A 26,992-nucleotide genomic window follows, 5' to 3' on the forward strand; every position below is an offset into this window, starting at 1 on the left:
GTGGGATCTTACTGGGAAGGATGTTGGGGTATCTGTTCTTGTCCCTGTTTTCTTCTCTATTGGCCTGCTCGAAGGTTCCTTGCGTGTGTCCGGACGGCAGCGACTGGAAGAAAACAGAGGAGACACTACATGTGATCAATCCCGGCACCGAGCTCTGTCGGCCTCCCTGGGAAACAGGTCTCAGGTCCAACCCCTGCCCGTCACCTCATTGATTGTAGCAAGTCACCATTGGCTGGACAACTGTACTAACAAGTCACTACTGGCTGGACAACTGTAACCAGTCACTATTGGCTCATTATTTGTAACATGTCACTATTGGTTTATCAACTGTAACAAGTCACTATTGCTTTATCAATTGTAACAAGTCACTATTGGCAGGACAACTGTAACAAGTCACTACTGGCTCATCAGTTGTAACAATGTAGCGCTAAAGCAGTGGGCTGGTTGTTGGGAACGGTGTGCCAGCACCTGCCACTTCCTGGTCAGTTTTCTGTGACCCTAAAATGCCTGTTAAACAGTGAATTCAAAAGAAAAAAGCCCCAGAAGCCTCCGCCTTCCTGGGAATCCTGGGAAGGTGAGGCGGCTGCGGGGAGGGGGGGTGGGGGGGAGGGGTGGTGGCAGGAGGGCCAGGGTGGCGGGACGCTCCTGGCCCTGGCACCCAGCAGTGCGGCCTGGCATCTGCCGGGTGGAGTCAGGGTGCCGTACAGCTCCGTGGGCGCACAGAGCGGCGCTGGGAGAGGAACTAAGTGCTCCTGCTCCTGCCACCCAGCCCGGCTCCAGCCGGGGAGGGACCGGCCACCCGCCCGCCCGCCTGCCCGCCCGCACTGAGCTGCCCTGCACTCTGCCTGCCCCAGCCCGCCCGGCCTCCCCTCGCCAGCGGCTCGCAGCCCTGGCGCAGGGGAACTGGGAGCCGGGTCAGCCGCAGCGCCAGGCGTGAGCCGTACCCATAGCGCTGGCTCAGCCACACCGTGTGATTCACTGTCCGGTGTGTCAGTGGCAGAGAGGGTTTGTCTGTCTGTCTGCGAGGAGATTTCATCCCCATGACTGTGTGCCTGAGCTGGCGTGTGCTCACTGAGGACAGACACGGAGCCAGGCGTGGGCTGCCCCGGTGAGCCCGGGACGGTGCAGCCTCGTGTGTGTGTGTGTGTGTGTGTGTGTGTGTGTGTGTGTATGTGTGTCTGTGTATATGTGTGTGTGTATGTGTGTGTGTGTATATGTGTGTATATGTGTGTATATATATATATGTGTGTGTATGTGTGTGTGTATGTGTGTGTGTATATGTGTGTGTGTGTGTGTGTGTGTGTGTGTGTGTGTGTGTGTGTCCTGTGCGGAACCCTCGCCGGCACCTCCCTGTGCCTCCACAGCACCCGCCCGAACAGAGGCGCTGGCAAGAGCGTCTGGAGGGGGCTCCTGGCCCGGGCGGGGGGCACTCACAGACGCGGCTAGGACAGCGTACCCCTGTGGGGGGCAGGGGCTGCAGGCGGAAGGCCCCCCCAGAACCTTGTGGCACCCTGGGCCCAGCTGGGCACGCCTCACTCTTTCGCAGGTTACTTACGGAAACCTCATGGGGCTGGGGGCGCCCTCATTTCCCAGGTGAGGAAACTGAGGCAGAGATCCCCTCCAGGCTGGCCGAAGGCAGACCTGGGCAGCTCCACGCCCCCGCCCCTCTGTATCCTCTACAAGCTCAGCTCAGCAATGCTCAAGTGCCCACCCTCATGGGGACCCCCTCCTCGGAGACCGACGGTCTCCCCTCCAATTTTCGGGGGAGAAGCTCAGGGCAGCGGATGAGAAAAGAGGAGGAAGCGGGCAGAGCCCTCCCCAAGCTTATCCACCTTCAGAGCCAGGAGGGGCTGGTGCCGGTGGCCCCGCTGCTCTCAGGGGAGGGGTGGGATGAGGAGGGGCTGAGGGCACCGCCGCCCCTCACCGGAGAGGAGAGCACCTGGGGTCACGAAGCCCGGCCAGTCCCCGAGCCAGGACCCGGCTCCACGCCGATAGACTCAAGCCCACGCTCTCTCTCCCCTCTGCCCTCTGCCCACCTGCCCTTCACTGGACAGAGGGACCCCCTCTCCCCGGGAGGCTGCCAATGGCAGGGCGGGGCGGGGTCCAGGAGAGCGAGGCACCGGTCCTGGGTGCAAAATTGAAAGGGGCGCCCCCCTCCCCCCGAGAGCCTCAGGATTCAAAATAAAGTAATATGCAAATGCAATGATTAAAAAAAATCAAAATAAATGCAAAGAATCCATAATGACGGGAAAAAAGAAACTTTAAAGTAAGGACCCGCCCAGGGAGGTGTGGTCACAAGCCAACCGGAGCCTGGAGCGGCAGGGAACACTGGCCCCAGCAATCTGTTATTGCTTACAAGTTGGATGGCAGGCGGAAAATGTCACATTAAAGTGTTATTTTTCCCAGGACAGTGTTTTGGCTTGGCGGCTCCTCCCCTCCTGTGCCTGGGGCCAGGCCTCGCCGGCCTGCCTGACCTTGATTCCAGTGCCTGCTCCTCGGTGGCACGTACCTGCGGTGGGGGCAGGGCTGTGGGTCCTGACTCAGAGCCCACACCAGTTGGGACAGGGAGAGACCAGAGCCGGGGATGGCGGGGGAGGGAGGAGAGGCCTGGTCACTGGGAACTGCAGGACTATTTTGAGAATGGAGAAGTAGCTGCTCTTATCTGTGGGAGAGCTTGCAAAACAACGCTGCTTGGAGCTCTTTTCCAATATGACCCAATTTCTCCAGAAAGGGGACACAGGGAAACGCCGAAGAGGAAGGAAGAGAGTGCAGATGAGGCTTGGAGAAAGAAATAGAGAAAGTAAGTACGGTGAAATGTGTCACCGCCTCCCGGCACCCCGGTGGCTTCGGTGCAGACGGCGGAGCGTGCGGTGGGCGGCGCGTCATCTTTCGAGGTAACAGTTGCACAGCCTCCGCTGGGCACGCTCCACGGGGCCCTGCCTCAGCCTCCGGGGGAGCGGGAGGGCACCAGGCCCCCTCGCACCCCCCCACCGGAGGGAGCTGGCGTCCGGTCACTGACTGATGTGCCAGGGCCACGGCCGACAGGCAGGGCCGGGCCGGGCGGCCGTCCTGCGGGGAACCCATCCTATTCCACACCCAACAGGCCGCCGGGGCCATGTACTCGGAAGATAAAACCCAAGGGATAAGCACGAAGGGCAAAACCCAACACTCACCAGTGTCTCTCTGCCTGCCCACCTCTACATTTACCACCTACCTACCATCTATCTATCTACAATATTTATCTATCTACCTACCTACCATCTATCTGTCTACCTATCTACCTTCTATCCATCTATCTATCTATCTATCTACCTACCTACCTACCTTCTATCTGTCTACCTATCTATCTACCTTCTATCTATCTAGCCAGCTGTCTATTTGGTTCTCAGTTCATAGGACACTAAATACACATTTAACAGCCAGCCAGCGTGGCTCAGTGGTTGAGCATTAACCTATGAACTGGAAGGTCAGAGCACAGGCCCGGGTTGCGGACTTGATCCCCAGTGTGGGGCGTGCAGGAGGCAGCTGATCAATGATCTTCTCTCATCATTGATGGTCTCTCTCTCCCTCTCCCTTCCTCTCTGAAATCAATACAATTTTTTTTTTTTTTTTAAATTAACAATGCCAGGGCAGGTGTCCTTGCTGTACTTGTTTTTCTGGCAGAGAGTTCATAGGACCAGTTTGTTACCCCAGGGACCATACCAGCTGGTCAAATCCATCTCAGCTGCTGCCATTGCTAAGTTCATGGAGGCACTCCACCCAAGAAGCATTCACCCGAGGAAACAAGCAAAACCTTAGGTTACACGGACTCCAACAGACGCCAAAGAGCTTGGGCCTGGCCAATGTGGCTCAGGGTTGGGCATCGATCTATGAACCAGGCGGTCAACGGTTTGATTCCCAGTCAGGGCACAAGCCTGGATTGCAGGCTTGGTCCCCAGTGTGTGTGTGTGTGTGTGTGGGGAGGGTGCAGGAGGTATTGGATCTCTCTCATCATTGATGTTTCTCTCTCTCTCCCCTTCTCCCTTCCTCTCTGAGTCAATAAAAAAATATTTTTTCAAAAGCTGTTGGGGCAGAGGTCTCCCTCCAGGTGGCCCCCACAATTTGACTGCCCTGTGATGCTGGTACGGTCCCCATAGTAACAAACTGGTCCTCCCAGCTCTCCACCACTATCAGATGCCCGGGCCCGGAGGCCCATGGCTTCCTTTCCTAAGAGAATCACGTTTATCGGTGACGCTGGGGATGCCCACGGCTCCAATGGGAAACGATTACACTGTGGCCTCCGGGCCCGGTCCTCCAGGCCTGGGACCAGTGTCTCTGTCACTGGGTTTCGGAGTTCGGGCCAGAAGGAGGCTTCACGCACGCCGCCTCTCCGTGACGTGTCATAAACGAGGAACGGGCGTCAGTCAGTGCGGGGATTGAGAAGGACGGGGCCCAGCCAGTCCTGGGGGACCGTGTCCTCAGGGAGGCGGGAGTCCGGGGCAGCCCCCCGCCCTGACCGGCCCGGCCCGGCCCCGGGCGGCCCCACTCACGTGGAACTCCTCGCGGAACATCTTGCCGTCGTCGGCCGAGCGGGCCCGGATCTCCTCCTCCAGGCGGCCCACCGGGATGGGGAAGTACTTCTTGGGCCCCGACGGGGACCGGCTGAGAAGCATCACCCTCTGCTGCTCTGCGGGGGCGAGAGACACACGGCCGCTCAGCGGGACTCGGGCGGGCGGGCAAGCCATCAGCCAGACTGGCCGGCAGCGTGGCCGGAGCAGCCGCAGCTGGCGGACCCGTTCCTGTCGGGCCTCCGGGCCTGGCCCCCGGCCTGAGCAGCTGAAGGCAGAGGTCCCGGGTCAGAGGACACCGCACCCCTTCTAAGGGCCAGGGTGCCCATCACCCGCTCTCAGAAACCATAGACGCCTTCTCTTCCCTGCGCCCCACCCCACCCACACCCAGCCACCCGCCTTCCCTCCAGCCCCTGCCCCCTCCATGGAAGGTCCGGCAGCCGCCCCGCAGCCTCCAGGCCGGCACGAGGGACGGTGGTCCTGGGTTTTGGAAGCAAGCTCAGCTCAGACTGAAATCAGCAGGCCACGCCCTTCCTCAGTCCTGCTGGTCAAACCCCCAGAGCTCCAAGTTTTGGGTTTTAAAAAATATGTATTTAAAAAAAAAAAAAAAAAAAAAAAAAAAAAAAAAAATATATATATATATATATATATATATATATATATATATATATATTATTGATTTTTCACAGAGAGGAAGAGAGAGGGATAGAGAGTTAGAAACATCGATGAGAGAGAATCATCAATCAGCTGCCTCTTGCACACCCCCTACTAGGGATGTGTCCGCAACCAAGGTACATGCCCTTGCCCGGAATCGAACCCAGGACCCTTCAGTCCACAGACCGACGCTCTACCACTGAGCCAAACCGGTTTCGGCAAAATATGTATTTTTTTTATTGATCTCAGAGAGGAAGGGAGAGGGAGAGACAGAAACATCAACGATGAGAGAGACTCATCTATCGGCTACCTCCAAGACACCCCCTACTGGGGATTGAGCCCACAGTGCAGACATGTGACCTTGACTGGAATCAAACCTGGGACCCTTCAGTCCACAGGGCGAGGCTCTATCCACTGAGCCAAACTGGCTAGGGTGGGTTTTGATTTTTTTTGGAGGGAGGTGGTGGGTGAGGCAAGGGGCATTGGAAAGGAGAAGGCTGCCCGGCTGGTGTGGCTCAGGGGCTGAGCATCCACCTATGAACCTGGAGGTCACGGTTTGATTCCCGGTCGGGGCACAGGCCTGGGTTATGGCTGGATCCCCAGTGTGGGGTGTGCAGGCGGCAGGAGATCAGTGATTCTCATCATTGATGTTTCTATCTCTCCCGTTCCCTTCCTCTCTGAGATCCATATAACCACATTTTTTTTTTTTTTTAAAAAAAAAGAAAGACAAGGAAAAGGGTGATGGGCAGCAAAGGGCACCCACAGTTTGGAGCGAGACAAGGTCACCATGGTAACCTTGCTGTTTCGCTTGCTCAGGGCCTGTCCCTACCTGCCCGCCTGCAGGGCAGCGGCTCTGGGCCCAGCCACGGCCTGCCCCAGGCTGTTCCCGACACCCAGGCTGCAGAAGGACCCAGTCTCCCACACCTTCCTCCCCCCACAGACTCCTCCCTCCCAGGGACTCCTCCCCCAGGGCCACCTCCCCCCACAGCCTCCTCCCTCCCTCAGCCTCCCCCCACCCAACGGCCTGCCCCCCCCACGGCCTCCTCCTTTCCACGGCCTCCTCCCCTCACAGCCTCCTCCCTCCCTCAGCCTCCCCCCCGCCCCCCCGCCCCCACGGCCTCCTCCCTTCCACAGCCTCCTCCCCCCACAGCCTCCTCCCTCCCTCAGCCTCCCCCCACCCAACGGCCTGCCCCCCCCACGGCCTCCTCCTTTCCACGGCCTCCTCCCCTCACAGCCTCCTCCCTCCCTCAGCCTCCCCCCCGCCCCCCCGCCCCCACGGCCTCCTCCCTTCCACAGCCTCCTCCCCTCACAGCCTCCTCACTCCCTCAGCCTCCAGGAAGGTGACCTGGAGGCCACATTATCACCCACTCAGGTCACGCCCCCGCACTGGGCTGGGGGAGGAGGGAGCTGGGGGCTGGAGGGGCTGGGGGCTGGGGGAGAAGGGGGCTGGGGGCTGGGGGAGAAGGGAGCTGGGGGAGGAGGGAGCTGGGGGCTGGAGGGGCTGGGGGAGAAGGGGGCTGGGGGCTGGGGGCTGGGGGCTGGGGAGGAGGGAGCTGGGGGCTGGAGGGGCTGGGGGCTGGGGGAGAAGGGGGCTGGGGGCTGGGAGCTGGGGGAGGAGGGAGCTGGGGGAGGAGGGAGCTGGGGGAGGAGGGAGCTGGGGGCTGGAGGGGCTGGAGGGGCTGGGGGAGAAGGGGGCTGGGAGCTGGGGGCTGGGAGCTGGGGGAGGAGGGAGCTGGGGGCTGGGGGCTGCGGGAGAAGGAGTGCTTTGCAATCCCCCTTGAAGCCTGACAGGCTGTACGCTTGCTCCCCAAACCACAGAGCTTCCGCAGCCGCCGGCTGAAGGAGCCGGGCACCCACGGAGAAGCCTCACTGCTCTGTGCACCTCGAGGGGCGGCCAGACAACCATGGCCTCTCAGTAGCAGTGACCACTGAGGCCTGGGCGGAGGGAAACGCCCCCAGACCCATCCTTCCGGTCCGACACCCCCTGCTGGCCCCTCCCGGCACGGCCAGGAGCCCCTCGGAGTCTCCGCTGAACCCCCCCCCCCCCCCCCCCCCCCCCGCAAGCAGGTCTGCGAGGCGCTCTGAAACGCCTGCCCACCGGTCAGGACCCCGGGGTGCCAGCCGCACCCCTCAGAGCCCTGCTCCGCAGGGAGGGGGCTTTGAAAAGGCACTGCCTCCCGGTCCCGGGTACCAGGGCTCCCGGAGGGAGGGCACTGTGCAGAGGGAGCCCCTGGCTCGGCGGGTCCAAGCACCGGACCCTGAACCCTGGCTTGTCCCGTATCCCGGACCACGGCCCCCGGCGTGTGGGCGCATCAGACCCCACTGGGCTTGTCGGGCACCGGGTCCTGGTGTGAGGGCCCCCGGGGTGGACCCCGGGACCCCGGTCCGCGCCCCGGCCCCCGTCAGCCCGCCGGCGGCGTACCTTGCTCCTCCAGGATCCCGTTGGGCATCTTCCTGTCGCCGCCGCTGACCGTGGCCTTGCGGTGCTTCCTGAACCTGGGACAGACAGACAGACAGAGTTAGGTTTCCGCCCGGCGGCGCCCCGCCCGCCCCCGAGGGAGGGCACCCACCAGGTGAGCCGCGAGAAGCTGCTCCGGGAGCTCATGGCCCCGCGCCCTGTGCCTCCGGGCCCCACGCCCGTCTCCGCAGCCCCGGGCGCTCATTTCCTCCCGCGACGACGGGGCGGCCCGGGGGGAGGGACCCGGGGGAGGGACCCAGGGGAGGAGGGACCCGGGGAGGGGGAGGGACACAGAAGGGAGGGACACGGAGGAGGAGGGACACAGGGGAGGGGCACGGGGAGGGGCACGGCAGGGGGGCAGAGGGGGAGGGACGCGGAAGGGAGGGACACAGGGAGGGACACTCCTACCTGAGGAAGTAGCCGGCCAGGAGCAGCAGCGGCAGCAGGAGCAGCAGCGGCAGCAGCAGCCAGGCCAGCAGCGGCCGGGCGCCCGGGGCCTGCGGCTCTGGGGGCGGGAGGGGCGCCCGTCAGGACCGGACTGGGCTGGGGGGAGCGGGGGTCCGGGCAGGGAGAGCCCCAGCCCCAGACGGCGCTCCTGGTTCCCAGCCCCACCGGCCTTCTCCCCGGGACACGCCCCGCTTTCCAGTTTGCCTCCCAGCAGCCCTTCCCCCACGCCAGACCCCTCACCCTGGTCACCAAAAGCTCCCTGCTTCCCACCAGCCCCTCCTCCCAGGCACCACCTGCAGTTTGCCAAGTACCCCCCCACCCCCCCAATGCCAGAACCACAGTCTGCAGTCTGTGACGCAGCCCCTCCCCACGGGCCTTCTTCTCGGACCCGGGACCGCCCGGTACAGTTCCTACAGCCTCCTCCACTCGCCTCCCACCTGCACACAGCCCCCCCCCCCTTCACAGGTGCAGCCAGCCCACTCCCGTCCACGGCGGCCACGAGGGCCCCACTGCACAAGTGGCGGCGTGGACAGAGAAGAAGTGACTCGTCCAAGGGGCTCTGATGCCTCCGGACACAGACCTGGGGGCGGGGGGGATGGCTGTCCCCTCCACGGCCACCTGGGCTGCTGCCACCTGAGCTCAGAGCACCAAGCATGACCCTGAGCCAGGGTCCCCCCCCCCCGTCCCCCGCAGCCTCCCCTCAGCCTGCACCCAGGTGTGAGCTCCGGAGCAGCCATCCAGCCCGCTCCCACCCGGCCCCTAGGGGCCACGGCCTCTGCTTCTCACAGTGGCCGCTAGATGCAGCGCTGCACGGAGGGCAGCTGGGCTGGGAGGAGGCGGCCCGGCCACCATCAGCCTGGCCTGCCCAGGACACATCCTCGCCCAGGCTGTGCCAATGCTGCCCCCTCCTGGCCAGTGTCAGGCTGCAACCTAAGGCCAGGGGCAGAGCTGAGGTTTGAGACTGGGCTCCATCTCAGCCCAGCTGGTAGCCCAGGGCTCCATCAGGCCCCTCCCCTCACTGCCACAGAAATGCCCACCTCTCACCGCGCGGGGCCAGGCTGCCCGGCTCGGCAGTGACCAGAGGGCGGTGGCCTAGGGGAGGATGCAGCCTGCCCCGGGGTTTCAGGGGCACCTGGACCCCAGACAGCCGCCCCGGGGCTCTGTCAGGGGCTGGGAGGTGGGGAGGGCTGTGCACAGGGATAGAGGTGGGCGTGGGGCAGGTGGCCACCCTCGGGGTGTCTGCTGTGTGCCCGCGGCGGCCTCTGGGGGCAGAGGTCAGCAGGAGCGCCCGTGGGCAGGTCTGCTGGCCGCTTCACAGCCCAGCCCATGGGGGCCAAGCGGACAGTGGCCAGAGTGTCCACTCCTCCCAATTCCGCAAAAGAAGAAATCTAGCCGAAACTGGTGTGGCTCAGTGGATAGAGGGTAGGCCTGCGGACTGAAAGGTCCTGGGTTCGGTTCCAGTCAAGGGCATGTACCTTGGTTGCAGGCACATCCCCAGTGGGGGGTGTGCAGGAGGCAGCTGGTCGATGTCTCTCTCTCATTGATGTTTCTAACTCTCTATCCCTCTCTCTTTCTCTCTGTAAAAAAAAAAAAAATCAATAAAATATATTTTTTTAAAAAGAAGAAGAGATGTACTCCATCGTCCTCTGAAGCCAGCTGATGTTTATACGTTGGAATAGTTCAACCCGAACACAACTCTGAGGAACCAACGGGCCTGGCTAGGCTGTCCCGGCCAGATTCGCTCAGAGAGGGAGTCTACGAGGAAATGCCGAAGCCGGTGTCTGCTTCATTCACACGGGTGTGGCTCAGACGGGGAAGGGGGTGTCAGGAGGGGAGAGTCAGGGGGGCCCTAGATGGTCACCTTGGAGCAGCCTTCTCCCCAAATTCTGGGTGTGTGGTGCTCGGGCACACTCCGTGCACATGTGACCTGCACAGTGTGTGTCTTACATGGAGGCTGGTCCTGGACATGGAAAGTTGGGGACTTGAGCCTGGCCGGTGTGGCTCAGGGGATGAGCATCGACCTATGAACCCGGAGGTCATGGTTTGATTCCCGGCCAGGGCACATGCTGGGGCTGCCGGCTCGATCCCCAGTAGGGGGTGTGCAGGAGTCAGCTGACTGATGATTCTCATCATTGGTGTTTCTCTCTCTCCCTCTCCCTCTGGAATCAATAAAAATATATATTTAAAAATAGGCGAGAGAATAGAATGATGCACCCACCGGCCACCCGGCCTTCTTTCAGGACAAGGCTGAGCACGCTCATCTGCAGCCCCGCCCACTGGCTCTTTTTCAAGTCACTGCTAAACATCCTACAGTGTGTAAGCACTTTAACAAGTGTCTCTGAAAGGTTAAGGTTCTTATTTTTAAAAACAACCCTACCCGGTAAACCAGCATCTTATCTAAGCATTAACAGGTCTCCATCCCACTGCTGGGTCCGTATTTGAGGACCGGGTGGCTGTCCCAGGGTGGCTCTGACGGGGTTGGTCTGAATGGGCTCCCACGGGGTCTCCTGCTCCCTCAGCAGGGGCTTCTGTCTGCTGCCTCCTGCGCCCGGGGCTGGGCTCCAGGCAATGAATGAACCCGAACCACCGGCGATCCCAGGCAGCCTGCTTTTCTAGGCGTCCACGCCCACACACCTGACCCCTCAACCCTCACCTCTCACCCCTCACCCCTCACCCCTCACACAAGCCAGCCCGCCCCCCTCCTCCCCTCTCAGCCAGGCTAGCCCCGGAGACCCTGTGAGCCCCTGGGCGGGGGGGCGGGTGCTGTGGGGTGTGTGTGGGGGGCAGCTGGGAAGGGCAGAGGGCGCTCACCTGCGGTTGTGGAGGTCCAGTTGCTGTCGGCCGGTGTGCTCTCGTTGACCGTGAAAGCCCTGGCGAGCCGCAGACTAAAACCCGCCAGCAGGAGCGGGCAGAAGGGCTCCATGGCGGACCTGGAAGAGGCAGGCAGGCTCAGGGGACGCCCCCCGCCCCCCCAGGTGGATACGGGAGGGCTGGGACCGGTGACAGCGGGGTGCTGCGGCAGCACTGCCATGTCAGTCTGAGCATTAAAATCCTGCTATTGCCAAAACCGGTTTGGCTCAGTGGATAGAGCGTCGGCCTGCGGACTGAGGGTCCCGGGTTCGATTCTGGTCAAGGGCATGTACCTTGGTTGCGGGCACATCTCCGGTGAGGGGTGTGCAGGAGGCAGCTGGTTGATGTTTCTCTCTCATCGATGTTTCTAGCTCTCTACTCCTCTCCCTTCCTCTCTGTAAAAAATCAATTAAAAAATTAAAAAAAAAACAACCCTGCTATTGAATATGGCTATTACTGATTTCAGTGAGGGAGGGAGAGGGAAAGCTATAATAGAAACCTCAATGGTGAGAGAGAATCATGGGCCAGCTGTCTCCTGCACGCCCTCTACTGGGGATCAAGCCCACAACCCAGGCCTGTGCCCTGACAGGGAATCAAACCATGACCTCCTGGCTCATAGGTCGACACTCAACCACTGAGCCAGGCCAGCTGGTACCATACTTTTAATATATACGTTGAGTAAATGATAGAGGAATTGAACAGGGAGGGCGTATTCATTGGCTTAACACAACTCACAGATGCAGAACTAGTCACACGCATTCATTTGAAAACCCCCCTCCCCGCATGTGGACCAATCGGAGAGGAGGCCAGCACCCAAAGGACATTTTCTCCAGCATCTAACACCGGGTGATTTTCCTGGTCCGGCCAGCAGAGGGCACTACACCTTGCAGCCTTCAAGCCCGCCCGCCATCCAAGTCCCTTTCCTGGAGCAATTATGTTGCCAGACCAACCAACTTGTCAGGCGCCGGACATCCGCCCTCCCAGGGCGCTCCCCGCCACCTGAGAAGCAGAGAGAGGAACCAGCACAAAAATAACATGTGGGGTGGCCATGGACTCCAAGCTGAATGTTCACCATGGTACTGAGCCAGCTTACCGGACCTGACGCCTCCTCTGTGCCGGGCATAAAATACACTGGATCGAACTACACCGAAGATTTACTTGGGTGAATGATAGAATTACATATGTAAATCACAATGTTGAAAACAACCTCACATTCATATTGATAATTCACTGACGTAATAATCTTATTTTCTGTTTTTAATATCACAATTATGTTCTGTACTTAAAGGCCTAAATATACCACTATTATTAGCTGAAGTAGAAGTGACCATGTATACATACTATCTTGCTTGAAGAAGTCTGACAAAAAAAGCAATATCTGTCATTTGTAAATTTTCTTGTTTTAAAGAAAGCAATTATGTTCTACAGATATATAGCATGTAAATAAAAGTTATTTTATATATTAAAAAAGAATACACCGGCTCTCCGGAAGGGAGACCAACACAGCTCATGTGCAACAAAACGGACTTGCCTCTGGCTCCCAGCGGAAGTCAGCCAGCTGCCGTTCCGATTAGAATCGCCTTTTTCATTCCACTGGACGAATTTTAAAATATGTTTTACTCTCATTGATTTCGGAGGGACAGGGAGAGGGAACGGCTGGGTGAGCTCTGCCGGAGGCACTTTGCACCCCAACAAGCGTGAGGAAGACGTGACGTCTCTCTAGAAACTTCCCCTCCCGCTTCAGCCTGGTCTTCCCGGCTCCAGGAGGCAGGCGCTGTTCTGACTTCTGTCTCCAGAGCCGGTGAGCCCGGCCTGCCCTGGACCCTGCCCTGACCTTCCTGCGCATGGAACCACCAAGATGCACCCCGTGTGCGGGTTTCTGGCCTTTGGCGGGCTGCTGGGCCCCCCTGGGGCTGGGCACTGGGCCTGCTCCTCCTGGTGCTGAAGGCTGCCCTCTGAGCGGCCACCATGATGCCCGCCCACTCGCTCCTCCCAGCACTCGCTGGGTTGTTGCTGGTTTTTTTGTTTGTTTGTTTGTTTTTTGTTTTTTTCCATGATGAGCAAAGCTGCTCTGAACTTGGGTCACAGTCTTCCTGCGGACAAATGTTTCTCATTGCTCAGGGGCAAACGCCTACACGTGGAATTGCTGGGTTTGAGGAACAGGCAGGTGTATCCTTTTTATTTATTTATTATTATTATTATTTTAAAAATATATTTTATTGATTTTTTTTACAGAGAGGAAGGGAGAGGGATAGAGAGCTAGAAACATCAATGAGAGAGAAACATCAACCAGCTGCCTCCTGCACACCCCCCACTGGGGATGTGCCCACAACCAAGGTACATGCCCTTGACCGGAATCAAACCTGGGACCTTTCAGTCCGCAGACCTACGCTCTATCCACTGAGCCAAACCGGTTTCGGCCATTATTTTTTTTTTAAATCCTCACCCGAGGATATGTTTTCCATTGGCTTTTAGAGAGAGTGGAAGGGAGAGACAGAGAGAGAGAGAGAGACAGAGAGAAACACTGGCGTGAGAGAGACACACTGGTGGCCTCCTGCACAGCCCCTACCAGGGCTGGAAGCCTGCAACTTGAGGTATGTGCCCTTGACCGGAATCGAACCCGGGACCCTGCAGTCTGCAGGCTGACGCTCTGCCCACGGAGCCACACCGGCTAGGACGCGTATGATTTGGGAAAGGTTTTAAATTGGTTTGAGATGATTAAAAAAGGGGAGCGGCCACGCACAGTCTGGTGACGTGGCTTCTCTTGGGACAGCCGGGTGCAGCCTGCGTGTCCGCATGCCCAGGGCTGGCCCCATGGCTGGAACCCAGGCTCGCCGAGGGCCAGGCGGCCCCAGCTGCCCGGTGCTGCGGGCCGCCCTCCTGCCTCCTTCGTCACACGGCCCGTGGCTGCCCCTCCCGGGGGCCAGGCCCTCCGTCACCCACACCCGCACCCACAACCACACCCACACCCGCACGCACAGCTCAACAAACAAATCTGAAACAGGAGGGGCTGACGTGAGACGTGTTAGTGAATCCGTGGTAGCTCCATTCATTCATGCATTCATTCATTCATTCATGCATTCATTCATCCATGCATTCATTCATCCATGCATTCATTCATCCATGCATTCATTCATGCATGCATTCATTCACTCATTCATTCATCCATCCATTCATTCATCCGCGGGCACTTCCTGCATCACGGTGAACACAATGAACAGGCCCCGCCCTTCAGGACCTCCCTTCACGCACTCCCTCTGCCCACGGGGACTCTGCTTACAGGACTGCTTTTCCCAGCAGGCTCCGCCTCATCATGCTGGCTTCCGTCCGAGTCCTCGCTACCCCCAGCCCCCAGGGATGCACCCCGTTTCTAAATCACCCCACAGGCTTCCTCGTAGAGAAAAGTCAGATCTGCGGGGCCTCTCCGCGATCCCTCTCCTCGCTGTCTCCCGGGGAGAACATTCTCTGTGCCCCGTCTGACCCACTGACCAATCAGCTGCCGCCCGGTGCCACCAAACCCCCGGGGTGGCTGTACGGGGGCCCAGTGCTCCTCGCGGACGCCGCCGGAAACTACAACCAGCACCACCCGTTCTGGCAGTGAAGACACACAGCGGCACACCGAGGGCCCCCCTCGGGGAATATTAATAGACACTCCATCATGGAAGACGCGGGCCTGGCTCCTCCGGTGGTCTGGTCTCACCCAGGGACACGCCACGACACTCAGGAACGTTTATAGAAACACTGACTGAGTACGGCCAGGAGCCAGAGATTTGTTTTGTTCGTCCGTCCAGCAAATATGTACAGAGTGCCTTCCGCACACAGCACGGAGGGAGGGCTCACCTGGTCGTCAGGGGCGGACGGGGCTGCGGCCGCCTTGGAGGGGTGTCTGCTGGCCCGGGGAGACCAGCCCCTGGGAAGGACGCCCATGGGTCACAGTGGGGTGGGGTGGGAGGGGCTGGCATCAAACCCCTTGGAAGTGTGTTCCCTCCCTGACGTCCAGCCCAGGTCCGGTGCGGGAGATCCACAGGCAGGGAGCCATGCCTATGCGTGTCCTGCGCCGAGTAGGTGCGCATGACGACCCCGGGTTGAGCAGAAACCCGGACCCCAGCGTGGCTGCGGGCAGACGGCGGCCGGCCTCCTTCCTGAGCACCCAGGTCTCCGCCCTCCTGCTTCCGAGGAGCTGTCCCCGGTCTTCAGCGGAGCGAGGCGGGAGGGGCAGCGTTTGGGCGCCTGGGCCCCTGAGCGATGGTGACCCAGAGCGTCCCCAGGGCACTCACTGTCCTGGAAGAGCCCTGGCCACTCCCCTGGGGACGCAGGAGGCAGCCAGCCCCTGCAGGAGAGAGGCGTGGGTCCGGGGTCACGCCTGGGCCTCCGCCTTCGGGTTCCTCCTCTGGCTGCGGCCGGGCCTGCAGGGGGCACAGGTGGCCCTCCGCCCGGGCTCTGCTCCGAGCTGGTGGGAGGAGCAGCGACACCCACATTCCTGAGGCTCAGGATGCATCCAGACTCGCCAGGGCGTCTCCGTGATTCCTCTACTTGCTGTTTTTTGGGGAAAACATTCTCTTTGCCCGTTTGACCCGCCTCGGGCTGGGAACCCACTCGGTCTCTTGGGGTGCAGGGTGTCCCCCGATGCTCAGAGCCCATGGGGCAGACAGACACATAGTAACTGCTGCAGAAAGAGGAAGCCCCGGGTGGCAGGGACGTCCAAGGAGGGGGTTCACGTGACAGGAGCATTGTCATTTCACGGTCTGTTTTATGGGCTCAACTTGTGCCCGAATTTGGAAGGCGACGGGGGCGGGGCGGGCTTTGTCTCACGCATGCGCTGTTGCTGGAAGCCCGGGGACAATGCCAGAGAAGACCAGCAGGTGGCGCCGGCGGGAAGCCATAGGATGGTCCACGCACACCTGCTGGGACTCTGGGACCCAAACCAGAGGGTTCCTAACTCCACCTCCTCCGAAGGCGGCCCTCCCCGCCAGCCTCTTCCCGGGGCCCTGCACCCGCCCTGCCCCGCCAGGCCACCTCCCCGCAGGACACACGCTTACTAACCACCGCCTTCCCCGTTCATCAGTGGAAGCCAGGAGCTGGGAGCAGCGTGGAGGGATGCACCGCACCCTCCCGACGGCGTCCTCACGCCCAGTCCCAGCCTGGAGTTTTATTTCCTAATCTGTCCGTCCATGACCTTGACCCACGTCAGGAAATTCCGCACCCGGTGGGCTTTCCTGGCCCGAGGCGAGAGAGGAACCAGAAAGCCAACGGCATCTCCCGTTCCGGAGCGGGCGCGGTGCCCATGTAGCGATTCTCGCACACGCGTGAACATGCATGTGCTGGGGACGGTGACTCCGAGTGCACACGGAGCGGGGTGCCGGGGCAGCGGGGCCGCGGGGCAGCTGAGGGCGGGGCAGACGGCCCGGCCACGCCTGCTGTCGCCTGTCTCCCCGCACAGATCACTGTCAGCTCTTAACAAACCCACTGCCGACACCGCTCGGCTGTGACATCTGTGTTCCGGGAGACTGAGCTGGGAGACAGGAGGAGAAAGGAAAGGAGACCGCGGGGCAGGGAGGGGAGGAGGGCAGGAAGTGGTGGGGGGTGTGGGTGCTCAGCCCTTCCCCAATGTGGAGACACCTGCTGCCCAGGGGTTTAAACAATTTATTTTTATTGACGTCAGAGAGGAAGGGAGAGGGAGAGAGAGAGAGAAACATCCCTGGGGAGAGAGAATCATGGGTTGGCTGCCTCCCGCACGCCCCTACTGGGGATGGAGCCAGCAGCCTGCCGTGTGTCCTTGACCAGAATCAAACCCAGGACCTCCTGGCTCATAGGTAGACGTTTAACCACTGAGCCGCACAGGCCAGGCCGGAGGGAGATCTTTCATGTCAGTTCCCCGGGCCCAGCTGGGCTCCGTGCTCTCCGGGGAGGACCTGCCGGGGCTGCCTGGGCCCCGCCGCGGTCAGGGTGAGCGCTCGGGCGAGTGCCGCCCAGCAGGCGGGAAGACCCTCCGGGGAGAGACTGGCAGAGGCCGGGTGGCAGAATGCTGCCAACCATGGGTCATCCCGGCCGGACGGGTGGCCCGGTCCGGCCGGCAGAGCCCGGCGCCTGGGGCTGCCGGAGAGGGTGCTGCCCAGTGAAGGCCAGGGGGCGGAGGGCGACCCTCATTCCCGCGGCGTGTGGTGAGCAGGGGCCATACGCCCTGGCGGCCTGGGCAGCCTCGGTCCTGCACTCAGTGGCCCTGAGGGAGCCCTGGCTGCCCCACGGGCAACACGGTAGCCGGGGGAGGTGACACTGTCGCTCTCCCCGAGGAGCGAGGCCGGCTCAGGGAGAGTCCGCGTGAGGAAGAGCCGGGACCTTCTGACCTTTGCTCCCGCGTGTGCGCCCCCTCCCGCTCCCTGTCCCTCCCCTCCCTGGGGCAGGTGCCAGGGCAGAGCGCCCAGGGGACGGCCTCAGCCCGCAGGAGCTGGGAAGACCAGCAGGTGGCGCCTCCCCACTCGGAGACCACAGGAGGGGCCTCGCATCCTGCCAGCCCGGCTGGTGGCTGAGGGCTGCCAGCCACTCCAGAACCGCCGGCGGCAGGGACAGAGGCCACGGGCCCAGGTGATTCCGAGACGGAGAGCTGCGTTTTGAGGCCTTAACACCCTGAGCGTTACCCGTGGCTCCTGGACTTCTGCTAAGAGCCGCTAGCTCTCTCCCTTCCTCCCGAGGCGGCCCTGGGACCCCGGGGTTCCCCCAGGGAGGGGTTCGGTACCGAGGCGGAACCCGCACCCCGATTCCGAGAAGCAGGCGAGCTGATCGTCACAGGAAAATCGCAGACACTGGCCGTGGCCATGGCCGTGGCCCACCCCTTCACACACACACAGCAGCCCTCACCTCCCACAGCCTCCGGGACAGGCCCAGGCCCTCCCGTCTGCCCTCCCTCGGGCAGCTCGGAGGATCAGAGCAGCCACCTCCCTGCCCAGGGCCGCGCCGCTGGCGAAATGGCAGCGCCTGGACTCGGACCCGGGGCTGAATCTGAGACGCGGTGAGCCTTCTGTCAGGACAAACGTGGCGAACACGGGACTCTGTCTAAACTGGGTAACGTATCATTTCTGGACGAAGGGACACAACTTTCGTAAATTCCAAAAACGTACTGAAAACATTTATCTACCCCGCCTCCTCCCCAAAGACCTCCACGCCCTGCGTGGGCACACACAGATGTCCGCATTCTGGGGCTTGGGATTCCTCGTGTGAACGCGGTCTCACCTGGGAGGCACCCTGCGTCACAGAGTGAGTGTCCAGTAAACAGTTGTCCACCGCGCGGACGGACGGATGGACGGCCAGGAGCTTTGCCAGAAAGGGCTGCCTTGAGCTTTCTCTCCGCGCTCCCACACCCCTGACCACTCAGCATTTCCCCCAAACGCCCCGGTTCCTCTGCACACACCTCTGCATCTCCTCAATATTTTTTAAAATTTATTTTAATTTAATTTAATTTATTTTATTTTTAAAAATTAAATTATTATCTGTGTACATATCTTATCATTGCCCCCCTCCCATACATGCCCTCCCCCCCCGAGTTTTGTGTCCATTGGTTGTACTTATATGCATGCGTACAAGTCCTTCGGTTGATCTCTTATCTCCCCCAGATCTCCCTACTGCATCTCCTCAATATCTATCAACAGCCACAGAACTGTGGCCTTCGAGAATTCCCAGTTCTAAGGAAAACAAGGAAGGAAGGAAGATAAGAAACCTCCAAGGAGAGGACTGTCAGGCCGGCTGGATGTTAGGTAAGAACAAGGGGCCTAGGCCGTGTGCGTCTGAGGTTTCCATTCTGTTCGGAAACGTCCAGGGCAGGAAGGGGCTGCAAGGCCTCGGAGCTGCGTCCCTCTCTGAATCCCTCAGGTCTAAGAGCCTCCTGTGTCTGAAACCGAGGACAGTGAGAAGAAGGGAGGAGGGAGGAGGGAGGAGGGAGGAGGGAGGGAGAGGAGGGAGGAGGGAGGGAGCGGGCAGGAGAGCCCCTTCTCACTGAAAGAGCGCTTTGTGGTCCGGGCACCGTCTCCGGTGTCGGCTTTCTCCCTCCTTTCACCGCCCCGGTGACTGCTGACCTCCGTGCTGGCCGGCGGCCGCCGAGCCCGAAAACGCCAGGGAAGGGCAGGTGCCTCCCGGCTCCCACTCCGACTCCGACTCCGAGCAGGGAGTTCCAAGTGCAGTTCGACTGCCTGCAGGCTTCAGAGACAGCGGCTCCTGTGCCTGCGGCTCAGCGCTCAGGGAGCAGAGGCTTTTCAAGCCAAAGGCGGGTCAGTCCCTGAGAGGCGCCCTGTGGTAATCACGCACATCGTCCTCATGCTCTCGCTTTCACCTTATTTCACTTCATTTCTATGCTCTGATTTCCCAGCGCTCTCCTACGTCTGCGCCACGGTGGCCTGGGATCCTGGGGGCGCAGACTCCAGCGGAGGTCAGACTCCAGAGAGGAGGTGGGTGGGCCAGGTGTGGTCTCGGAGACCCACCAGCGTCCTTGCTACCCCGAAGGCCTTCGGTGGAAAGGGAAGGCCAGCCAACTGCCACGGAGGCTGAACGGGGCTGAACGTGCCGCCCCAAGTTCATGTCCACCCGGGACCTCACAAGGCGACCTGCCCACGGGTTCTCGCAGGGGTAGCTGTCAACACGAGGTTCCTGGACCAGGCAGGACCCTCGATGCAACGCCTGGTGCCCTTACGAGGCGAGAGGGCCATGTGGGACGCTGTGACTGAGGGTCCACTGGCCGGTGTGGCTCAGTGGATAGAGAGTCGGCCCAAGGACGGAAGGTCACAGGTTCAATTCCAGTCCAGATAATGTACCTCAGTTGCAGGCTTAATCCCCAGCCCTGTTTGGGGCATGTGAAGGAGGCAACCAACTGATGTGTCTCTCTCACATCGATGCTTCTCTCTCTCCACAAACCAATGGAAAAATACCCTCAGCTGGGGATTAACAACAGCAACAAAACCCCGCAAGTATCTACCTGACCTTCTTCCCCGTTCCTGGCGCAGAGCACCCAAACCCCTGGAACTTCCTAAGCGATGAGAGCGCTAACGGCACCGTTTGTTTTAACGTTTGGCCTTTGACCCCAGTTCCTGAAACCCTGGTAACGCGCTGGCTGATCGGAGTGTTTGTTCCGATGAGGAGGCTCCGGGTGGCTCCCGGGTGAGGGCCGGGGACAGTGAGCAGAAGCTCGGGGCTTTAAGTACCGCCCCCCATCTTCCACCCCGCCCTCCAGAAGGGAGGAGGGCTGGGGATGCACATGCATCTCTCTCCGGCCCCATCTGTGTCCGTCATCACATCCTTCTGTTCTCCGAGGGTTCCTCTGAGTCCTGTGAGCCCTGCCAGCTAAGGCAGGGTACCCGAGGGGGATTGTGGGAACCTCAGATGGACAGCCATCAGTCAAAGCACAGTGACCGGCTGGGTGTGGGATTGGCGTCTGAAGTGGGCGGGCCACCTTGTGGGGCCGGAGGCTCTCCCCAGGGAGACGGGGTCAGAATGGGGTTACCTTGTGGGACGCCCCCGGTGTGGCCGAGGACGGCTTGGCGGGGGAAAGGCGCAGACCTGCGGTGGCCCTCGGGCCGGGAGTGACGCGCTCTGTGTGAATAAAGGAGACCCTCCGGGAGGAAGGGCGCCGGGTCTTCCCAGGACGCTGTGCAGAGACTCGGACGCCCTGACCTCCGGCCTCCGGCCCCCGGCCTCCCAGAGGCGGAGGATGATCGCCTGTGGTTTGAGGCCCCGAGGCGGTGCTCGTGGCTGGCTGCGGCCACAGGAAACGGTTACGGATGCTGAGCTAAGACAGGTGTGGCGAAATCTCTAGGAGGCCCGCGTCCCCCGCCTGCCCGTCTTCCCCTTCGTTGACTACGGGGTCCTGTAGGACCGTCTCTCTCCGCAGGTCCCACACCCATCGGCCACCACATCCCCACATTCCCCTCTCAGACACCTTCCACTCCTCTGTCTCTTCACCCGGAGCTCAGGTCTTCTTCGCCCAATCTCTCGGGCCCAGTACCGCTCCCGGGGCACACCCAGGACTCACCAACGGCCGCCCCGTTGCTCCATGGAGCCGGCCTGCCCAGCACCTCCCATCACCCGCTCCGCGGCCCCTGCTCAGGGGGCCTAGGGCCTCCAGCGAGTTCTCACATCCCGGTATCTTCTAACCACCTTCGCCGGCTCTGAAACGTCGTTCACTCATTTCGCTAAAAACGTTCAATCACGCGTACAGTATTTAAAAGGACACTCTATCCTGAGGGTAAAATGGGAAAGCCAGCATCGCCAGCCATGTAGAGAGATGACTCGGACATCACTAGCCACACAGAGAGACAGCCCTGACCATCAGCTCAGTGAAGATGGGGAAGGTGAATTTTGAAATTCTTGCTCAACACCGGCCCTGTGCAAAGCTCGTGGGCTAACGTCTGCTAAAAAGCTGCCTGAGCGACGCTGAGCCGTGACGACGCGCTAGGCTAGGGGCATGCCGAGGGCCTCCCCGTGAGGGCGAGGCGGGCTGGAGGAGGATGCGGGAGGGAGGACTTCCTCCCTGCGGGAGGCACGTGCCTTCCCGGCGCGGCTCAGGGTCCCCCCAAACCTGACAGGCGTTCGTGCGCCAGAGGACGCGCTCCCGAAAGCAGAAGGCGGTGTCACTGGCGAGCATTTTCTCCCACGCACTGACTGGGCCGTCTGCTCGTGCTGTGGATGGTTTCCTCGGCTGTGCAGAAGCTCTTCCGCTTGGTGCAGTCCCATTTGTTTATTTCCCCCTTTTGTTTCCCTTGCCCGCGGAGATAGTGCAGAAAAAAAAAAAAAAAAAACAACCCAGGTGAGAAACGTCGGAGGTTGTACTGCCGATGTTTCCTGACGGGATTTGTATGGTGTGGTTTCAGTCTTTGGTCCACGTGGAGTTTCCTCTTGTGTAAAGTAGGTGGTCTGGTTTCATTGTTTTGCAAGTGTCTGAACAATTTTCCAACACCGTTTATGGAACAGACTGTCTTTACCCCATTGTATGTTCTTGCCTCTCTTGACCACGGAGGTAAGTGTTTATTTCTGGGCTCCCCATTCTGTCCCATTGATCTCTGTACTTGCTTGTATGCCAGGACCATGCTGTTTTGATTACTGTGGCTTTGTAGTATAGTTTGATATCAAGTAGCAGGATTTTGCCAACCTTGTTCTTTTTACTCAAGATTGCTGTATTTGGGGTCTTTTGTGGTTCAATATAAATGTTTGGAGTATGTATTTGTTCTAGTTGTGACATATTCCGCTGCCATTTTAATAGGAATCTCATTGAATCTATAGACTGCTTTAGGTAGTGGGGATGTTTTTATGATGTTAATTCTTCCTATCCATGAACACGGTATATGCTTCCACTTACTTGTATTGCCTCAGTTTCTTTCTTCACCATCCTATAATTTTCCAAGTACAAGTCTTTTACATCCTTAAATTTATTCCTAGATATCTTTTTTTGTTGTTGCTGCAATTATAAGTGGGATTATTTTCTTAGTTTCCTTTTTGGATAGTTCATTATTGGTATATAAAAAGGCCACTGATTTCTGAATATTAATTTTGTATCCTGCTACTTTACTGAATTCATTTGTCAGTTCTAGTAGTTTTTGGTGGAGTCTTTAGGGTTCTCTATGTATAGTATCATGTCATCTGCAAATAAAGACAGTTTTACTTCCTCCTTTCCAATTTGGATGCCTTTTATTTCTTCTTCTTGTCTGACTGCTGTGGCTAGAACTTGCAGTACTATCCTATCTAATAAAAGGGTAATATGCAAATTGACCATCACTTCAACACACAATATGGCTGCCCCCAAGTGGTCAAAGATGGCAGCCCCCATGTGGACTCAAGATGGCTGCCACAAGATGTTTATCAGGGGAGAGAAGTTAGGGGTGACCAGGCTGGCAGAGGAGGGCAATTAGGGATGACCAGGCCTGAAGGGGAGGGCAGTTGGGGGCAATCAAGCCAACAGGGGAGGGCAGTTGAGGCAATCTGGGTGGCAGGGGAGCAGTTAGGAATTAATCAGACTAGCAGGGGAGTGGTTAGGGGGTGATATGGATGGCAGGCAGAAGCAATTAAGGGCAATCAGGCAGGCAGGCAGGCAGGCGCGCGCTTGGGAGCCACAGTTTTGGATTGTGAGAGGGATGTCATCCCTTGAGGGGTCCAAGCTTGGAGACGATGTAGGCAGGGCTGAGGGACACCCTCCCCCTCCTCCCAGGCCTCCAGCGTTGAATAAGAGCAGTGAAAGCAGACATCCCTGTCTTGTTCTTGATCTTAAGGAAAACACCTTTAGTGTTTTCCCATTGAGTAGGACGTTGGCTGTGGGTTTGTCATATGTGGCTTTTACAATATTGAGGTATATCCCCTCTGTTCTTACTTTGCTGAGAGTTTTTATCACAAATGGGTGTTGAGTTTTATCAGAATCACTTTCTGCATCTATTGATATGATCAAGTGATGTTTATCTTTTGTTTACTCGACGTATCACATTGATTGATTTGTGGAATACTGAACACCAAATTTACAAAGAACTTCTACAACTTGACACCAAGAAAACAAGTAACTCAATTTAAAAAATGGGCAAAGAACCCGAACTGAGACTTCTCCAAGGAAGACATACCGACGGCCCACAGACGTCCAAAAAAGATGCTCCACACCACCCGTCACCAGAGAGAGGCGAATTAAAACCACCACGAGCTGTCCCCTCACTCTCAGGTACGGGCCCAGCAGAACTGAAACCAGGCTCTGAAACACAGACCCGTGTGCGGATGCCCGCAGCAGCACTGCTCACCGGAGCCCAGAGGCAGAAAACCACCGGACGCCAGCCGCTGATGCGCCGCCAGCCCTCGAAACGTGGTCGATGCGTACCCCGGTGCCGCTCCGCTGTGCAGAGAAGGAAGCGTCGCACGTGCCGCACACGCCCGGTCTCACACACACTGCCGGTGAGAGAGCTAGAGCCAGCGCCCGTGTGCCGTCTGAGTCACCGCTGGGGCGCATCCCGCTCATGGAAGTCACAGGGACAGCGGCAGAGGGGGCGCGTGGGGGGACCGCTGACCGGGTACAGAGTGTTCCCTCGGGATGAGGAACGTGTCAAGACAGTAGCTGCACAACACAGGGCGTGCCCTAAGCACCACTGGGTTGTCCTCCTGAGCACGGCTCAGACGCTGGGTGTGAATTTCCCCTCCGCAGCGAGAGGCCCCTCAGGACCACCACAGACGGGGCTCTGGGATGACAGGCCCCGCCCCGCCTTCTGCCAAGACCTTCACGGCCCTAACTCCCTTCCTCTCTGAAGTCAATACAAATATTAAAAAAGACATATTGTCCACGAACATTACGAAATGAGTTGATGTTATGTCACCCGTTGGTTCATACCACGCATTCAGAAGCAACAGCCTGACCACCTGCCATGTGCCAGGCAGGGTGCCAGGAGGGGTGCCAGGAGCTGGGAAGACAGATGAGCAGGTGCAGGCACCACCTCCTACATCCAGGTTCAAGCATCACCCACTTCCCTGCCAACCCCCCACTGCCCCCCTCCCTTCCCGCACAGTCTCCATCCTGGGGTCCCCGGAGTTCAGGGCGGGACCCCGATCCCCACTCTCCTGAGGCACCCTCTCCTACGGGGTCCCTGGGGAGCTCGCAGGTGGCCGTCTTTATCCGAGCTTCCGGGAAACACCGTCCCGCCCAGCTCCCGGGAGGGCCCTCTGCCCCCGCTGCCCCTGCTGCCCCTGCTGCCCCTGCTCCCCGCGGCACCGGAGGCCACACCACAAACAAACCAGGGGGACAGTCCGGACGGAACATCCAGTCCCCTTCCAGGACACACCCGCTCCGGGGTTGGGAGCGTGGCCGCCGGGGCACGGCCTGGACGCCCTCGGGCAGCGCGGGCCTGGCAGCCTGCAGACACCGGGAGGAGGGACCAGCTTCTCTGCGAAGGTGCTGGTGCCCGGGCAGGAGAGGGGATGGGCCGGAGCCACAGCCCCCTGAGCCCGGATCCTGTGCAGCTCTGGATGGGACTCCTTCCCTCAGGCGAGCACCAGGCTGTGAACAGGGGGCGCCTCTCCCAGCTTCTGCGGGCCCTCCTCGCTCTAAGGGCGTTCCCAGGAGGTCTCCCCAGGGCCTCACCCGCCCCCTTCTGTCCCCCTCACCCCCCGCCCCGGCCCTGCCTGGGAGCACCGGGGGCCGGACACAGAGGGCCCGTCCTCAGCTTGCCTCCATCACCAGGGCGGCCCCTCAGCCGAGCGGGACCAAGATTTGGGGCCTGATGCACAGACGCTGGAGCCCCCAGAGAGGAAATGGAAGAAGACACTGAGAGACAGTGCGAGGACTTAAAACCCGTGAGATCCAGTGACATTTGAGCTGCCCAGACGGCGCTCTGCGGGATGGGGGTTGAATTACACATGAGGAGGCTCCAAGCTGCTCCCCGGGACCCTCTCCCCATCCCCAGCCCAGCCCGGCCGCGCAGGGAGAGACACAGCCACAGACCAGCCTCCCGGGCTCCCACGTCCCCACGGAGCCCATGCATACGACACGCAAACGGACGGCGTGTCCCCAGAGCTTTCCTCACAGCAGAGCGTCAGCTTTCAGGAAAACACACCAAGCAAACACGGGTGAACTCCACATCTCTGCGGCTGTCTGGGCCAAACCCACATGCCCCTTCCAGCTGCTCCGAGTGGCCAGGCTTCCTGCCCGGGGCACCGTTACCGCCCAGACCAGGGGTCCGACCACAGCCGAGCCTCTGGGGCGGTGAGCTAACAGAAAGCCCCTTTTCTAACGCGGAATCACGTTTCTGAGCAGGACGCCTGCCCACCGTCGGCCCCAGAAACAGCGTACGGCTGGGGAGCTTCCTCTGGGTTCACCGCGTCGCAGCATGAGCCACGGACAAGCGATCTGAACGCACACACACACTTTCTCCGAGGACACGGCTGGTCCGTGTGACAGCCTCAGGCCCGGCAGCAGCTCGGGAGACAAAGGAGAAAGCAGGAAAGCAGGGCGAGCCTCCCGTCCGGGGGCCCCTGCGGCTGCTCGCCGAGCCAGCCCGCCTGCACACGCTTCCCAAAGGCCCGGAGAATCTCCGGATGAGGTGAGAGATGCACGGGAAAAAACGTTGAGCACCATCTCTTTGATTCAAGGACATTTAGTTAGCTCAATGGCCAGACCCGTGGTTGGCAAACTGTGGCTCTCAAGCCACATGCGGCTCTTTGGCCCCTTGAGTGTGGCTCTTCCACAAAATACCACGGCCTGGGCGAGTCTATGTTGAAGCAATGGTGTTAGAAGAAGTTGAAGTTTAAAAAAATGTGGCTCTCCAAAGAAATGTCAATCATTTTACTGTTGCTATTTGGTTCTGTGGACTAATGAGTTTGCTGGCCACTGGATTAGAGCATCGGCCCCGAGGACCGAAGGGTCTCAGGTTCAATTCCCAGTCAAGGGCACATGCCTCAGCTGCTGGCTTAATCCCTGGCCCCAGTTGGGGTGCGTGTTCGGGAGGCAACGAATGGATCTGTCTCTCTCACATCGATGTTTCTCTCTCTCTCTCTCCCCCCTCCTTCCTCCCCTCCACTCCCTCTAAGAAAATACAAACTAAAAATCAATGGGAAAAAATATCCTTGAGTGAGAATAAGAAAAAAGGACGTTTAGTTATTGTATTTTAAGCGAAAGAGAAAGTCCTTACACGTTAAATCGAAACTTGAGAAGAGGAAGACATGAGCCAGCCTAAGTCACCTGCACAAAACCGCCAGCCCACCTCCCACCTGGATGTGGCCGGCGGGTGGGGTAACGCACACGCAAAGCCGACACAGAGCGGACCGCCGTGTCCCGCCCGCGTGCTCAGTGAGGAGCAGCATGAGATGGGAGCGTTGAAAAGCCTTTGGAAAATGCACTTTTCTCACAACCTAATCCAGCGACGGAAGGAACATTCTGGAAGTCTCCCTTCGTGTCGGTACTCTGCATCCATGCACCCCCCCAGAGAGCGGCTTGCGGGGAGCCTCTAGGTGAGGACTCCTTCAAACCCGCGCCCAGCACAGTCTCCGGGCGGGTGAGACGGCCATTCCCACGCAGGCCACGCGGGATGCAATGCGTCAT

General features: G+C 59.6%; 1 protein-coding gene across 7 annotated transcripts in view; it reads right to left on the bottom strand.

The window, feature by feature from the left end:
* Nucleotides 1-26,992, bottom strand: part of PTPRE (protein tyrosine phosphatase receptor type E) — an 84,730-nt gene that overhangs the window by 16,072 nt on the left and 41,666 nt on the right. For 6 of the 7 annotated variants that reach the window (XM_084904464.1, XM_084904470.1, XM_084904466.1 and 3 more), the window contains 5 exons: nucleotides 10,918-11,036; nucleotides 8,068-8,164; nucleotides 7,624-7,697; nucleotides 4,530-4,666; nucleotides 13-103 (listed from right to left, as the gene is read on the bottom strand). In XM_084904464.1, the coding sequence (XP_084760590.1) occupies nucleotides 13-103; nucleotides 4,530-4,666; nucleotides 7,624-7,697; nucleotides 8,068-8,164; nucleotides 10,918-11,036 (518 nt within the window). Of the gene's footprint in view, nucleotides 1-12; nucleotides 104-4,529; nucleotides 4,667-7,623; nucleotides 7,698-7,771; nucleotides 7,889-8,067; nucleotides 8,165-10,917; nucleotides 11,037-26,992 lie in introns of those variants that run through there. The other variant, XM_084904469.1, reaches the window with a different exon arrangement.

This window comes from Pipistrellus hanaki (genome assembly GCF_964339955.1).
Source record: "Pipistrellus hanaki genome assembly, chromosome: 14".
NCBI lineage: Eukaryota > Metazoa > Chordata > Mammalia > Chiroptera > Vespertilionidae > Pipistrellus > Pipistrellus hanaki.